We start from the raw sequence: 13,420 nt of genomic DNA, 5'->3' as shown, positions 1-13,420 counted from the left end.
TCACATTTGTTTTCCATTGCATGATATATCTTTTTCCAGGCATTTACTTTGAGTCTGTAGGTGTCTTTAGCCATTAGGTGGGTCTCTTGTAGGCAGCAGATGGCTGGGTCTTGTTTTTTCATCCAGTTTGCCAGTCCATGTCTTTTAAGTGGAACATTTAGGCCATTTATGTTCAAGGTTAATATTGGTATTTGAAGTGTTGTTCCTGTCATAGTGTTGTTAGTTGGTTTATTTTAGTCTCAGTTGTGTATTTGCTTTATAGAGTCAGTGAGCTTTGTCTACTTATGTGTGCTGTTATGATGGTGAGGATCATCCTTTTGTTTCCATATTTATAACTCCTTTGAGAATTTTTCTGTAGGATTTGTCTAATAGTGGCAAATTCCCTCAGAATTGGCTTATCTGGGAAAGGCTTTATTTCTTCTTCATTTTTGAAGCTTAGTTTGGCAGAATATAAAATTCTTGACTTACATTTCTTTTTTCTTAAAGGAGGCTAAAAATAAACCCCTGGTCTCTTCTGACGTATAAGGTTTCTGCTGAGAAGTCCACTGTTAGTCTAATGAGATTTCCATTATGGGTGATTTGACACTTCTATCTAGCTGCTTTCAAGACTTGTTCTTTCATGTTGACCTTGAGTTAATCTGATGACTATTCTTTGATAAATATGCATCTTCTGTAGTATCTCTAATGGGTTCTCTGAATTTCTTGTATCTGCATATCTACATCTCTAGCAAGTTTGGGGAAATTTTCCTGAATTATTTCCCCCAAATATGTTTCCAAACTTATTTTTTTTCTTCTCCCTCAGGAATACCTATAAGTCTGAGGTGTAAAAATCTCACATTTCTCAAAGGCTTTATTCTTTTTTAAAAAATTGTTTTTTCTTCTTATTTGGGTTAATCCAAAAGACTAGTCTTCAAGCTCTGAAATTCTTCTGCTTGGTCTGCTCTATTGTTGAAGCTTTCAACTGTTTTTTGAAATTCCTTCGGTGAATTTTTCATTTCCAAAAGTTTTTTTTTTTTTTAATATATCTAACTCATCTTTCATCTCCAGAATTACTCTTCTCGTGTGTGTGTGTGTGTGTGTGTGTGTGTGGTGTGTGTGTGTGTGTGTGTGTGTGTGTGTTGGTTGGTTTTCAACTTTCTCTTGGCTCTCATTGAGCTTTCTTACACTCCATATCTCGAATTCTTTATCTGTCATTTCATTCATTGTGGTTAGGAGCCATTGCTAGAGGGCTAATGTGGGTGTCACAACATTGTTTCTTCATGGAGCTGGAGTTCTTGGTGTTGGTTTCTTCCCACCTGTAGAAACTGTTACTTGTTATTTTTGAATTAGTTTCATTTGGTTGGGATTTTTTCTTCCCTCCCCCACCTTGAGGATGTGACTATTCTGTATGCTGATTAAGTTCCTTTTTCTTGGCGTCTCTATAGTTTTAGGGGGCCAAGGCTTTTATGAATTACTTGGTTATAGATAGCTTTAGTGTAGTGGTTTTCTCAAATGCTAGTTGTTTGTAGGTTGTAGTAACAGTGTGCTGGGCCTGTGATCAGACTCACTGTCTCCTAGAGAGAAATGGGAAGGTGGAGGTTTCAGGAGGTTTATCTCATCCCCCGCCGCTGTATACTTCTGTCAGCAGGAATTATATTGACTTATGCAGTTCACCCTACGGGCCAGTAGGTGGCGCTTGCAGTTGAGAGGCAGTTGCAATAATAGCAGTGGAATTTTTGGCCTTTGTTGATGTGGGGGAAATACCAGGGTTTCCCTGGCCATGGGCGGGATTCCCAGGGATCCTGTCCTGCACTCTGCCACCAGCCTGGCTGGAGGCGGCAGAGCTGGGCAGAGCTGGGTCTGGCAAGCCCATGACCAGGCTCTCCACGGCAGGTGCAAGCGCCAACCTTGGCGGGGGTCTAGGGGGCAGCCCTCAGTCCACTGGGACAACCCTCTAGTGTGCAGCACAGTTGCCTTTCCTGCACCAGAGTCTGTTCAGGAGGAGGAGCAGCTGGGATGTTTAGCCCAGCAGGTAGCCCCGGAGACTGCCATCTCACACTCCCCCAGCCCTGTGGTTCTCCCTCTAGCATCCAGCCCTAGCAACTGGCCCAACCGGCTAGGCTCTTCCCAAGTCATCCGCACTGCCCTGAGATCCTGGTTCGGGACCTCGGGACTCCCTGCAGCAGAAACCAAGGCTATCAGGCCCTTCCGTGTCTGGTCTCACTAAGGGTGGGGCACCCGGCTCCCATGCCACCCCTTGAACCTGTGCCACACTCTTTGCTGTGTTCAGACAGTGGGGGCTCCTCTGCTGTTTGAAATCAGGCCACAAGTCTCATCTCCATAGCCCTGGGCAGTGACTGAGTCCTGGGGAGCGGAGACCAGGCCTCAGGGTCAAGCCCCAGCTGTGGTGGGGGACGCTGAACTGCTGCCAGGCTAACAACAAACCGCTTCAGTTGGGACAGTGCAGACTATTAAGCACATTTTTTTTTCAGTAGGTTTGAGTCACTATATTGAACAGGATTATTATGCGTGTTCTCATTATGGTGAGTAGAGCCATGTAATCATGTGTAGTGCTTCAGTTATCCCCTATATCAAGAAATAACATCGTTAATTTAAAACAGAACTAAAAAATAATGGCAGAATTACATTCCTTTTTGCTGAGATTAATTTAGCCTACCCTGGTTGGTTCTGCCCTAGTCTGAAGTAAATGTAATTTACCCCAAACCTCCAGGCTTCAGGGTCTGTCCAATTTGAGGCCTTCTGGGCCACATGTAATCAAAAGTCTTTTTGTGAGAAGCCTTGGAGCCCACCTGGTACACGCTGGGTAGTGGGTTGCAGTGGAGAAGAAAGGCAAGCAGAGCCAGGGAGGAGAGCCCTGGTTAGATCCTGGCTCCGGTACTTTCCACCTCCATGACATCGGGCAAGCTTTCTGCCTTCCAGAAATAGTTCCTTCTCCTGTCGAAGGGGCAGAGACATGTGCGTGGAGTTAAGGCTTCCTCTGCCTTCCTGGCACAGCAGTCTTCCTGCTTTCTCCTCAAGGCCCCTTGGAGGCCAGATAGAGTAGGGTAGGTCACCCAGAACAGGATTTCATCCACATTTACCACCTCATGTCACATCTTTGGGCCCTCTTGCCTGCTTTGATAATTTCTCTTCCCCTGGGAATGCCTCCACTTGGCCTTGTGATTACAACCTGGCTTCTCCAAAACATTTATCACTAGTATTTACCAGAGTTACTAAAAACCCCAGTTTACTTTACATCCTAAGAGAGCTTTTGAACTAAAAATATGCTAGATAATGATTAAGAACTAGGACGAAACTGGTCCCAAGAGCTGCTGACCCAGAAGCCCTCCGATGTCTCGATTTCTCTGTGAAGGTCTCAGGGAAGGCGTGGATCTCAGCTACTGTGGGTCAGTGGGTGCACCCCGGAGGCTGGGCCCTCTGTCCAGGGACATCTTACGCTGCAGAAGGCTCTAAGAGGACAAAGAGAGTGCCCTATTTGCTATTTTTACAAGGTGATTACTGCTGAGCCTTCAGGAAAGACTCACAGCCAGTCAGGAGGTCTTTTGGATGCAGTAATGAGATTCTCTGAGCCTGTAAGTCAGCCAAGAGCAAGGTCTAAGACTGTGGCAGGAAGCAGGAGTGAGGGTCTGTGCTAAGATTGACAGCAAGGAGGGGCCTGATTTGCTCCCTCACACACATCAACCTTGTGGGGGCCACTGAGACAAAAAACCAGGTGCCCCAGAGTGGAGTTTGGGGCTGTGGAGATATGATCTACCTTCAACTCCAATTGTTCTTAAACTTCTTCCTTTAAGTTTGCAAAAAATTAAGCTCTTGCTTTTTTGTCTATGCAGTGAATATGTAAAAAGCGACAACAGAAATTCTGGAAACAATGGAACCTTCTATTAGCACTTCAGGGCTTTTATAACGGGATTCAGTGCCAAGCCAGCCAGAGGCCTGGGTAGCTTTACAAACCATTCCTCCCCCAACTAACTCTAAAAAGACAGAGTTTCATGCCCTCTTTAATATTACTGTTTTATTTTTAAAAACAATTCCCTTTTTAGGGGCTTTTTTGCAGTAGAGAAAAAAAATGAGGATTGGGGGGTGGCTTTTCTGACTGAATTGTTCCTGCTGCATCTTACTGGTCATGAGGTTTGCTTTCTTGGAACTGGAATCCTGAAATGGAAGCAGCCTTCAGGGTCCTTCCCCTGCACCCTTCCGTGGTTGTTCACAGGCCTTCAGCTGGAGCCTGCCTTGTTCCCAGATCCATGCTGGATCCAAGCATGTCCCAGGGAGGGCACGTGTCAGGGGCTTTAGTCTTTTCAAGAGGGTATCTCATTAACCTATGTCATAGCAACACTACGAGGCGGGTGCTGCTTACGGATTTCCATTTTACAGATGAGGAAACTGAGGCACAGAGAGGCTGGATAGCTCAGCTGTGTTCCCACAGCTAGTTACTGATGAAGCATGGTTATGGCCCAGTCTGTTTCTAAGTTCCTTTTTGGAACCACCGCCCCGGGCCAAGATAGGTCATAACTTACGTAGTAACTTCCATACGTCGATTGAGCAGTGTTTTGCTTACGTTACTGATTCTCAGAGCAGTTCCCCACAGCTTGGATGAGGAAAGCAAGTCTTAGATTGCTAATTACTTGCCCGAGGTCACAGTGCCAGTAGGAGGCTAAGCTGTGATAGAACTTGTGGGTCTCAGCTTCTTACCCTTCCTGGTATTACCAGATTCTTATATTCCCTAAACAAGTCATACCTTGGAAATTAACTGCCTGTGGTAACAATCTCCCTGCTGAACTGTGAGTTGCTGCGGGGCAAGGGCCTTGACCTGCTCGAGAGAACCTTCTAGGCCCACCTTGTGCAAAATGCTTGAACACTGGATGGGCCAGGGAGACCCAGGCCTGCTCTGCAGGAGACCTGGGCCCCCAGCAGTGCTCAGGTGGTTACTAAAGGAGCAGGTGGTGCTGTACAGAATGCTCCTTCTAGAACTGCCAGCTCTAAAAGACTTCATAGTCGGTGGCTGGCAGTCCCCTGTAATAGGAGCCCTCGTACCTCTTGGGTTCCTTACAAACATTTTCATCAGTAGCTCTAAGCGTTGACTGGGTGGTTTGAGATGGCTGGTATACACAGTGCTTTTTTGGTGCTCTGTCTCAGGGGCTTAGTTTTGTGTGTAGTTGGAGGGCCCTGGTGAGCTTGGGGAAGTACCAGAGAGTGCTGTGTCGGGGCAGAGGGGCCTGTCACTGGAGCTGGAGGGTGCCTGCCTTTGTGTCTGGCTCAGTCTCCTGCCTGCCTTGCTCCCTCGGGATCTCGCCAGCCCAGTCTCTGTGGGAATCTGAAAGGAGTGGAGGTGGACGTGTGACCAAGCACATCTCAGCTTTTAATACCCTGACTATTTATAGGCCTTTGGGGGGATGGCTGTGGAACAGGGGTTGGGGAGAGAGTTGAAAGAAAAATGCAACAGGGCTGGAAAAAAAAAAAGAGAAAACCATTGCCATGGCTGATTTGGACAAGAACAGTGGCAGAGGGACTTGGAGAGATAGGAAACACACACTTCAACATAATTTCACTTTCCTGGAGAAGATCGTGTGTATTCTCAGTGCAGATACGCTCATTGAGAGACTCCGGGAAGAAGGAGCATTAGGAACCCTGATTTGGGGAGCAGAAGGCATGCACTGGTCCTGAAGACATTCCCTATGATAGTTAGCACATTTATAAAGCATTGTTGGGGCTCAGTTATATTTTCCAAATTCCTGTTTTTCTTTTATGTTAATGCATTGTAATAACATTCCTACCTAGAACCCAGAGACATGTTTTCTTCACTTAAATTGTATTTCTATAGACTTACTCAGCCATGTCAGCTGTATTTGAATATTTCGCTTGTTAGGGGGAAGTATACTTTCATTGAGTGACACACAAATTCTGGAAAAGAGATGATGGATTGCTTGAAAAATAAATAAGAGTTGAAAACAAGTCTCTTCCGGGTCCTGATCCAGCCCCAGCCCTGGGATTTCTTTGAGTTGGAGAAGTGGCCCGTAGGTGGCAGGCAGGGGACAGTGACCCTACCTAACGGTGCAGGCTCCCCTGGCTGGTGCCCTGTCTGCTGGGAGGCTAGCCTGCCCTCACAGAGAAGGGCTCTTCTTCCGTTCTCTCTGAGCCCCGCCCCTGCCCCTACCCCGCCCCAACCTGGGCACTCAAGCTTGAGTGACATTGACTCCTTCCTGCCCACGTGGTGACAGCTGAGGGTAGCTAGCTGTAGGAGATTCAAGAGGGTCCCTGTAGGATGGTGTGGTCCCAGTTTCTGATTAAGGCGGGGGCCTCCAGCCCCTCCCTCTGCTGTCAGACTCTGCACCGGCCACAGAAATCAAAGTTCAGAGCAAGTAACACAAGGAAACTCCAAACACAAGGAAAAGGACCAGAGAGAGCGGGAAGCCTCGGAGGGAGTTGGTCAGGACAAACTGATGTTCTCACCTACCCTGCAGATCCAGCTCCAAAGCTGCCACTGACACGTCAGTTGCAGGACAAAGATTATTTAGAGGTTGGCAGATGGGGCTGGATTCAGAGAACGCACGTGCTTCAGCCTCTCGGCTGCCTGTGTGTGATTTCACTGTCATGGGAGAGCATTGAGCGGGGATTTTTCTGACCAGTTGGTGTGAGAGTTGTGTTGTTGGGATTGTTGGGGTTGTCGGGGTTGTCATCCTCACCTCATCCTCACCCCCAAGCCCGGGTCTTGTCGTGTGGGAGTGGGAGAGCAAGTCTGTGGGGTGATTGCATCACCGTGGCTGGATTCACTCCCTAAGGGAACCGGTGCAAGGCAACCTAGGAGCCCAGCGGGTGGGCGGGTGGCCTCCCTGCTGCCCGGAGACAACCTGCCCACCAGGGCACACGCAGGCTCCACACAGCCAGCCTGGGACAGTGGGGGAGAGACGGAAACACGCTCCCTTGCAAGAGGCAGTCGCGATTTAAAATGCCGTCTTGCTCTTCTGACTGCTTTTTCCAGGCGGTAAGAATTTGTTAAACACACCTGGTATTCTGGGAAGGGTGCATTCCTGCGGGGTCTTGCCTTGGGAGGGATAGACTCCCATCCTCTGAACTCTACTTCTCCATCCCTTGGCCTGGAGCTGCTCAGTGTTCATGGATTTGAATGGGCAAATGAAGCTTGCTTGTAACTTTGTAGGGTTAGGGGCTAAAGAATCTTGTAACTATGTTTTTATTATGCCCTTCTTTTGTATTAATTCATCACCACTCCACCCTGAGCCTCGGTGTCTGTGAGGGGTGAGGTGCTGCGGGAAAGGCTGTCGGTGCCGCTGCTGGACCCCGTGCCCTGGGAGAGCAGGTGGACTCGTCAGAAGTTATGATGGGAAGAGGGAGGTTTACAGGATTTGTTGCTTTGCTTGTTTTTTCAATTGGTTCAACTGTAAAATGTCCAACCCCGAGACCACCAGCAGTATTTTAAATGAATCCTGTGAATCCTGTCACTTCTTAAGACAGGTTTGGTGGTTTAGCCATGTGCTGTATGTTCCTGTGAGTTGTCCTGGGCATTTTAAGAGTATCATGTTGTAATCCTACCTGCTCTGCCCCCAGGAGGTGGGAAAGGGGAGCCGGGGAGGCAGAGTCACATCCCTGCGGCCGGTGGGGACCTGTTGGCTGCTTGGAAAAACAGTTGCCCATGTGTTGGAGTAGTACCATTTTTACTTTACCTGTTTTCTTTTGTTTCAGTTTTTATTTCTTGAAAACCTGAAGTTGTTATCTCTAAGTATCCCCTTTGTGTGTTGCAGGATGTTAAAGTCTTTAGTGAAGATGGGACGAGCAAAGTGGTGGAGATTCTAGCAGACATGACAGCCAGGGACCTGTGCCAATTGCTGGTTTACAAAAGTCACTGTGTGGATGACAACAGCTGGACACTAGTGGAGCACCACCCGCACCTAGGATTAGGTAGGGAACCATCGGAACAGGAATGGCGCCTGGGGATACTCATGTGCAATCGAATGAAGACCGCTGCTGCCAAATGCCAAGTGTGTGAACACAGTGTCCTTTGCCAAATTAGCAGGCAGTCCCTGGGTTCCCCTCGACTCTCCTGCCTCTTCTGTTTCTCCTAAAACTCTCCACCCTCCAGCCCCCTTCCCCTAGTGCTTTGGGAATCTTGCCTTGGATGGTTGAGGTAATAACTTGCCCAAGGGCTCAGACATGGAGAGGTTCCCTGTGGCTTGTCCGGCCTCCCCAGCTGTCAGAGCTACGTGGAGCTTGCTGCACACCTGTGGGCAGGGTACAGGAGGGAGGTGCCCTTGAGGTGCTCTGGAGAGACCCGGCCATGCACTGGATTGCAGCTGCCCCTCTGAGATCAGCTCTTCAGCTCATGGGAAGAAGGGAGCCATGGTTATAGGCAGCAAAGTGCAGAGAGGTCTGCTGGGAATTAGAGCAAATTATGAAGCACTTTGTTTTAAGTTCGAGTTGAGTCTTACATGGCATCTCTGCATGCTGGTTAACAAGGCTGTGAATGGTATACATGCATGTGTGTATGCATGTGCGCATGTCGTGCCTAAAAAGCAAGAGAATATTTTGTATCACAGAATATTTGAAGATATTGACTCTTTAACGGAACTTATTGAGGTATTTTGTTCAGGTAGCTTATTTTAGGTAAAAAAGCTTTTCAGACTTTTGCTTAAATTCTTACCTGATAAAATATAGTTCTTACAAAGTCATAGTAAAATATTTAAAACCAAAATTTTATCTAAATCAACAGCTATATTTGTTCCATGTCTTGAAGGAGAGAAAAACAACACAGATTGGAAACATCCCATAGTTCTGATTTTTCTCATGAACCTTTTTTGAAAGATTAATAAATTGAATTTAAACCTCTAGGTCTGGAGTAGCATCCTTCCAGGTAATATTATATGATTTAAGCCTAAATAGTGCAGTGTAAATTTGAACTGGTACCATCTTAAGTCTCTGTTTTCTAATGCGCCCTGTACTTTGGCCAGACGGTATGCTTTTTGAAGGAACTGAATAGAACTCTTGCTGGTTTTTTTCCCATCTCTACCAATTGCCAAATGCATTTGTGTGATGACAGAAGCCTTCTCCTCCGTTGTCACTAACAGCTTTCTCCTGCCAGGATCACTTACTAGGTCCACAGTTAGTGACCATGATGTCACAGTTGTTCCCATGGAGACTGGCTGTCCCGTCAAGCTCCAGCTTAGAACGTCCATGAGTGGATCCTACAGTGGTCTGATAAGGCTGTCAAAAGCACCTGTTGACACACAAGTAACTTAGAAATTAAACAGTAGTGGGAAACCTTCAGCATGTGTCTCTACATGTGTATATATATATGTGAAAAAAAAAAAAACGTATATATATATACAACTTTAAAAACAAGTCTGTATAGTTTGACCCAAATACAATGATTATTGTTGAAAGCCCATTCAAAAGTCTGAATATTCTTTTCATTTGAAAGAACTATGGAAGGGACTTCTGCAGATATTTAGTACTTGAATATAATTGGATACACTCAGGACACATAGAAATTTTGTACAGATATACATAAAATTTTAACATATAAGGAATGGTTCAGAAATTTTGAATTATCTGTGTCATATGATACCCTTTGATTTCTAGACTATCGTATGGTAGATAAATAAATGATACATTAAAACTTTCACCAAATGAAGAACCATTTACTCTGAGAGAATAGAAAAACAAATGTCTGTAAGCACACAGGATTTGTAGGGATGTGATATTTACACACCTTATTTCCTTCTCTTCTTTATAGATGGACTTAACACACTCTCGTGAGGGATGACACTTTATTTTAAAATTAAGTATAAAAGGAAAAAACGGGAAAGGGAAACAAGTGAAATTATCAAAAAAAAAAAGAGAGAGAGAAACATTCATGTCACATTTTGGGTCCTGTTTCACAAAAAAAAGTGAAAAATGAAAAAAAAAAAAAAATTAAGAACCTCACACAGCCAGGATTTGCAGATACATGAAGTTCCTTAGAATATCCTTCCTCTCCTTCCTCAGTTTTCTTTCTCATCACCAGTTCCATTCTTACTAGTTACTAGGAAACACATTTTTCTATCGGCTGGGTTTGCAGAGGACTTAGCAAGTTTTTAGAGTCACCAGTTTCACCAGCCTGTAAGGTCAGCACCCCCAGGACTCATTCCCGTTGACACAGAGCTTCTGCGTCCCCCCATCCGTATAACTTCTCTGAATACTGTTTTGTGACCCAACCTTGTCACTTAATGTTTTTTAAAACATTAAGTTGCTGTTTAACTAAAAATCTTATTTCTGCCATGATTTAGCAGCATTCAACGATCAGAAGCTCGTTAGTGACAAAATGCAGGGCTGTGGGGTGCCTCTCGGAGAGTCTGTTGGGTATCTCAGCTTTATCCCCCTTGGAAAGGGACGCAAGGGCCACAAGGCCAATAGGGGATTCTTGTTTGTCATGGATGGTATTCCTGGGCCCTTCTGGCCCTCCAGCTCTCAGGGCACATCCCCAGACATTGCTATCTCCTTGTAGAGAGCACTTTCCTAGGTAATTATATGTCAGATATTCTCACAGGGATGTGGACATGCACCAGGCTGGTGGCTGGGGCAAAAGGCAGGTAGTACTTGCAAGTCTATAGGGCAGATACTAAGGCAGATTGTAACCCAAACCCCCCATAATTGAAGGTATAGGGCACCCAGTTTGGACAGCATTTTAAGCCTATGTATAGCCTCCAGAATTGAGGATTTCAAAGTACAAAGTACATTATTATTGACTGAATATCCCTAATCCAAAAATCTGAAATCTGAAATGCTCTAAAATCTGAAACATTTTGAATACTGATTTGATGCTCAACGGAAATGCTCATTGAAGCATTTCTGATTTTTGGATTTTGGATTGTTCAACTGGTAAATATAATGCAAATGTTCCAAAATTTAAAAATCCAAAAACGAAAGCTTCTGGTCTCAGGCATTTAGGATAAGGGATATTCAACCTGTATAAGGATCTTAACAGCTAAAATATCAGTCCCTTAATAATACTAAACGTTTTCTACACCCAGAAGGAAGTGATGGCTTTAGAAAAAGTAAGGGCAGTTCCCAAGATAGCCTGCAGCACGTGGTTCCCTTTCTGTGGGGAAAGCACCATGTGTGGGTGTCTGCAACCTGCAGGGCGTCGCTGCTCAGAGATGCTGGTCACCCTCCATTGGCAGCAACAGTGGCATCCCTGCTGTTACTCGGTAGAGTAGCCCCTCTGGCTGAGGGTGGTTTGTCCCGCCCGCTCTGCACTGTGCTTGTGGGTAAGCAGAGAAGGACTCCTATGAGCAGAGCAAGGTCAGCTGGCCCTTCCCAGTGTTAGCTCCTGGGAACATTCAGTACTGGACGCACTTGGAAAAGTTCTTGTGAAGCCCCTTGCCCTGGTAGGCAAAGCCCTAGTGACTGGTGGTCTATTTTATGATTCCCAGTTCAGTTGTCCCTTTAAATGGTCCCTTCCTATGTTAGCACTGCCCCCAGGTTCTACCTGTTGGGGATGTTTCTGAGTCTCAGTGTCTGGAGTGGAGTTCTTAGCCGTGAAATCACTGTCCCTGACCCAAGCCACTCAAGAGCTGACAGTAAGTCCAGCTGGGGCTGCCAGAATGGGACAGGTCTTTTGGAAGGTGTCCCCATCCCTTCTGCCCTGAGCATGTGAGCTGCAAGTCTCTGGAAGGTTCACTTTAGCCAGGGCAGCTTCACACATGGAGGATGCAGTGATATTAAACAGTCAGCCTGCAGACGTATCAAGTAAACAAATTATATTTTAAAAGGTATTTTTGGCCAGGCCCTGTGGCTTATGCCTGTAGTCCCAGCACTTTGGAAGGCCAAGGTAGGAGGATCACTTGAGCCCAGGAATTTGAGGCTGCAGAGAGCTGTGTTTGCATCACTGCATTCCAGCTGGTTGACAGAACAAGACCCTGCCTCAAAAATAAAAGATCAAAGGAATGTTGAAAAATACAAATTTAAACATACAAAACTAGTATCTTGATGCCCCCTGAACTTGAAAATGGGATTGCAGATAAACCCATCCCTGGGAATGTGGAGGGCACCCCATGCCTGGGGCTCCTGCACCCAGGCCCCAAGGAACTGTAGACATCAGGCATACGAAGGCCAGATAATCTGGGAGAGGCTGGAACTTACACAGAGAACACAGTAAAGAGAAGAGGGTTTCCGCCAGATCCTACAAATGTCAAGGATTTGAGGAATTTTGTTGTCCTGAGAATTAGGTTGAGACAGGAAGAGCAACAAGTCCTTTTCAGGCTGTTTACAGCTTTGTGCTTGTTCCTGGTCAGATGAGAAATGCTGTGGCAGTAACTCTGGAGGTGCTGTGGCTGCCACGCTTTTGGATGCTGACAGCTGGACATGCAGAAAGGTGTGGAGGGAGAAACAGCCGGCGCCTGTTGACCCTTGCTGAGTAGAGGGGGCCTTTTGCAGGCTAGTTTTATGTCCCTCTCTCCCTTTTACGTGTGAAAAGCAACAAAAGATGTCCTTTCCCCCACTAAAATATATAAATAGAAGTCCACTTACAGCCTTATCCACATGTCAGGGCTATCTCACTGATTACTCTGTTGACAGTTTCTTAGCCTGGGAAAGCCCTGAGCTTGCTGACAGCTCTTTTCTTTCCCTTGGGTGGGCTGTGCTGAGGAATGATGGGCAGGGAGTGGCTCAAGGGCCACAGCTCAGTGTGAGGCCGAGACAGTGGGGTGCACATCCTCTGTGCACCGGCCACTGCCAAGTGGCTGCACGGGTTTCTGCTGAGGAGTCACACTTTAGCTGCAAGGGTTAAGGCAAGGAAGTAAGATTCTCTTTTTTGAGTTGTCTTGATATTTAAATATTCTTTCTTGGGGAGTAGAGTAATGCCAGCCTTAGTTTCAGAAATTTGAAAAAGACAAATGTACTTCAAAGAATTTTTGCCTTTTCCTTTTCTTGAAATTACTTTTGGAATATTATCATGAAAAGTAGTGTTCCCATTTAACTTAGGGCCATTGTAATCATATGCAGTTTATAGATAGTGATGTGATTGTTTATAATCATGCAAGGTCATTTGAAAATACATGTCTTTAAATCACGGAGAAAATTAAAACTGGAGGGAAGATCTTTGAACAGATGTTGCTCAGTCAACAGCCGACTGGAACACTGGTGCCCGGAGCATTTGTGCCGGGGCACTCAGCTGCATCTGGAGGCTGCACAGCTCTGCATCTCTGAGAAAGGGATCACCTGCCACATTGTGTTCGCTGACCTGCTGTGAATGAGGAAAAGGGAGTTGATGTTTTGTTTGTCTTGGGACCCACCTCTGGGGATGGTAGGCGCCCTCTGGAGTCACCAAAGCACACTCCTTTCAGGATACAGTCGGTTTCACAGCCCACTGGTTATCCCGAGTTCCTGGGCCCCCCTTTGCCAGGGCACCAAGCCCTCACCTGTCCACCTG

The 13,420-nt window shown here is 46.2% G+C and overlaps 1 protein-coding gene across 10 annotated transcripts in view; it reads left to right on the top strand.

Annotated features, from left to right (window-relative positions):
- The window catches only part of GRB10 (growth factor receptor bound protein 10), a 202,023-nt gene that overhangs the window by 156,098 nt on the left and 32,505 nt on the right, over positions 1-13,420 (top strand). For 8 of the 10 annotated variants that reach the window (XM_033194324.1, XM_033194321.1, XM_033194327.1 and 5 more), the window contains one exon: positions 7,758-7,914. In XM_033194324.1, the coding sequence (XP_033050215.1) occupies positions 7,758-7,914 (157 nt within the window). Of the gene's footprint in view, positions 1-6,230; positions 6,518-6,591; positions 6,983-7,757; positions 7,915-13,420 lie in introns of those variants that run through there. The other 2 variants (XM_033194328.1, XM_033194330.1) reach the window with 2 other exon arrangements.

This window comes from Trachypithecus francoisi, unplaced genomic scaffold, assembly GCF_009764315.1.
Source record: "Trachypithecus francoisi isolate TF-2019V2 unplaced genomic scaffold, Tfra_2.0 Lachesis_group4, whole genome shotgun sequence".
Classification (NCBI taxonomy): Eukaryota; Metazoa; Chordata; class Mammalia; order Primates; family Cercopithecidae; genus Trachypithecus; species Trachypithecus francoisi.
This window is presented reverse-complemented; position numbering and strand designations above follow the sequence as displayed.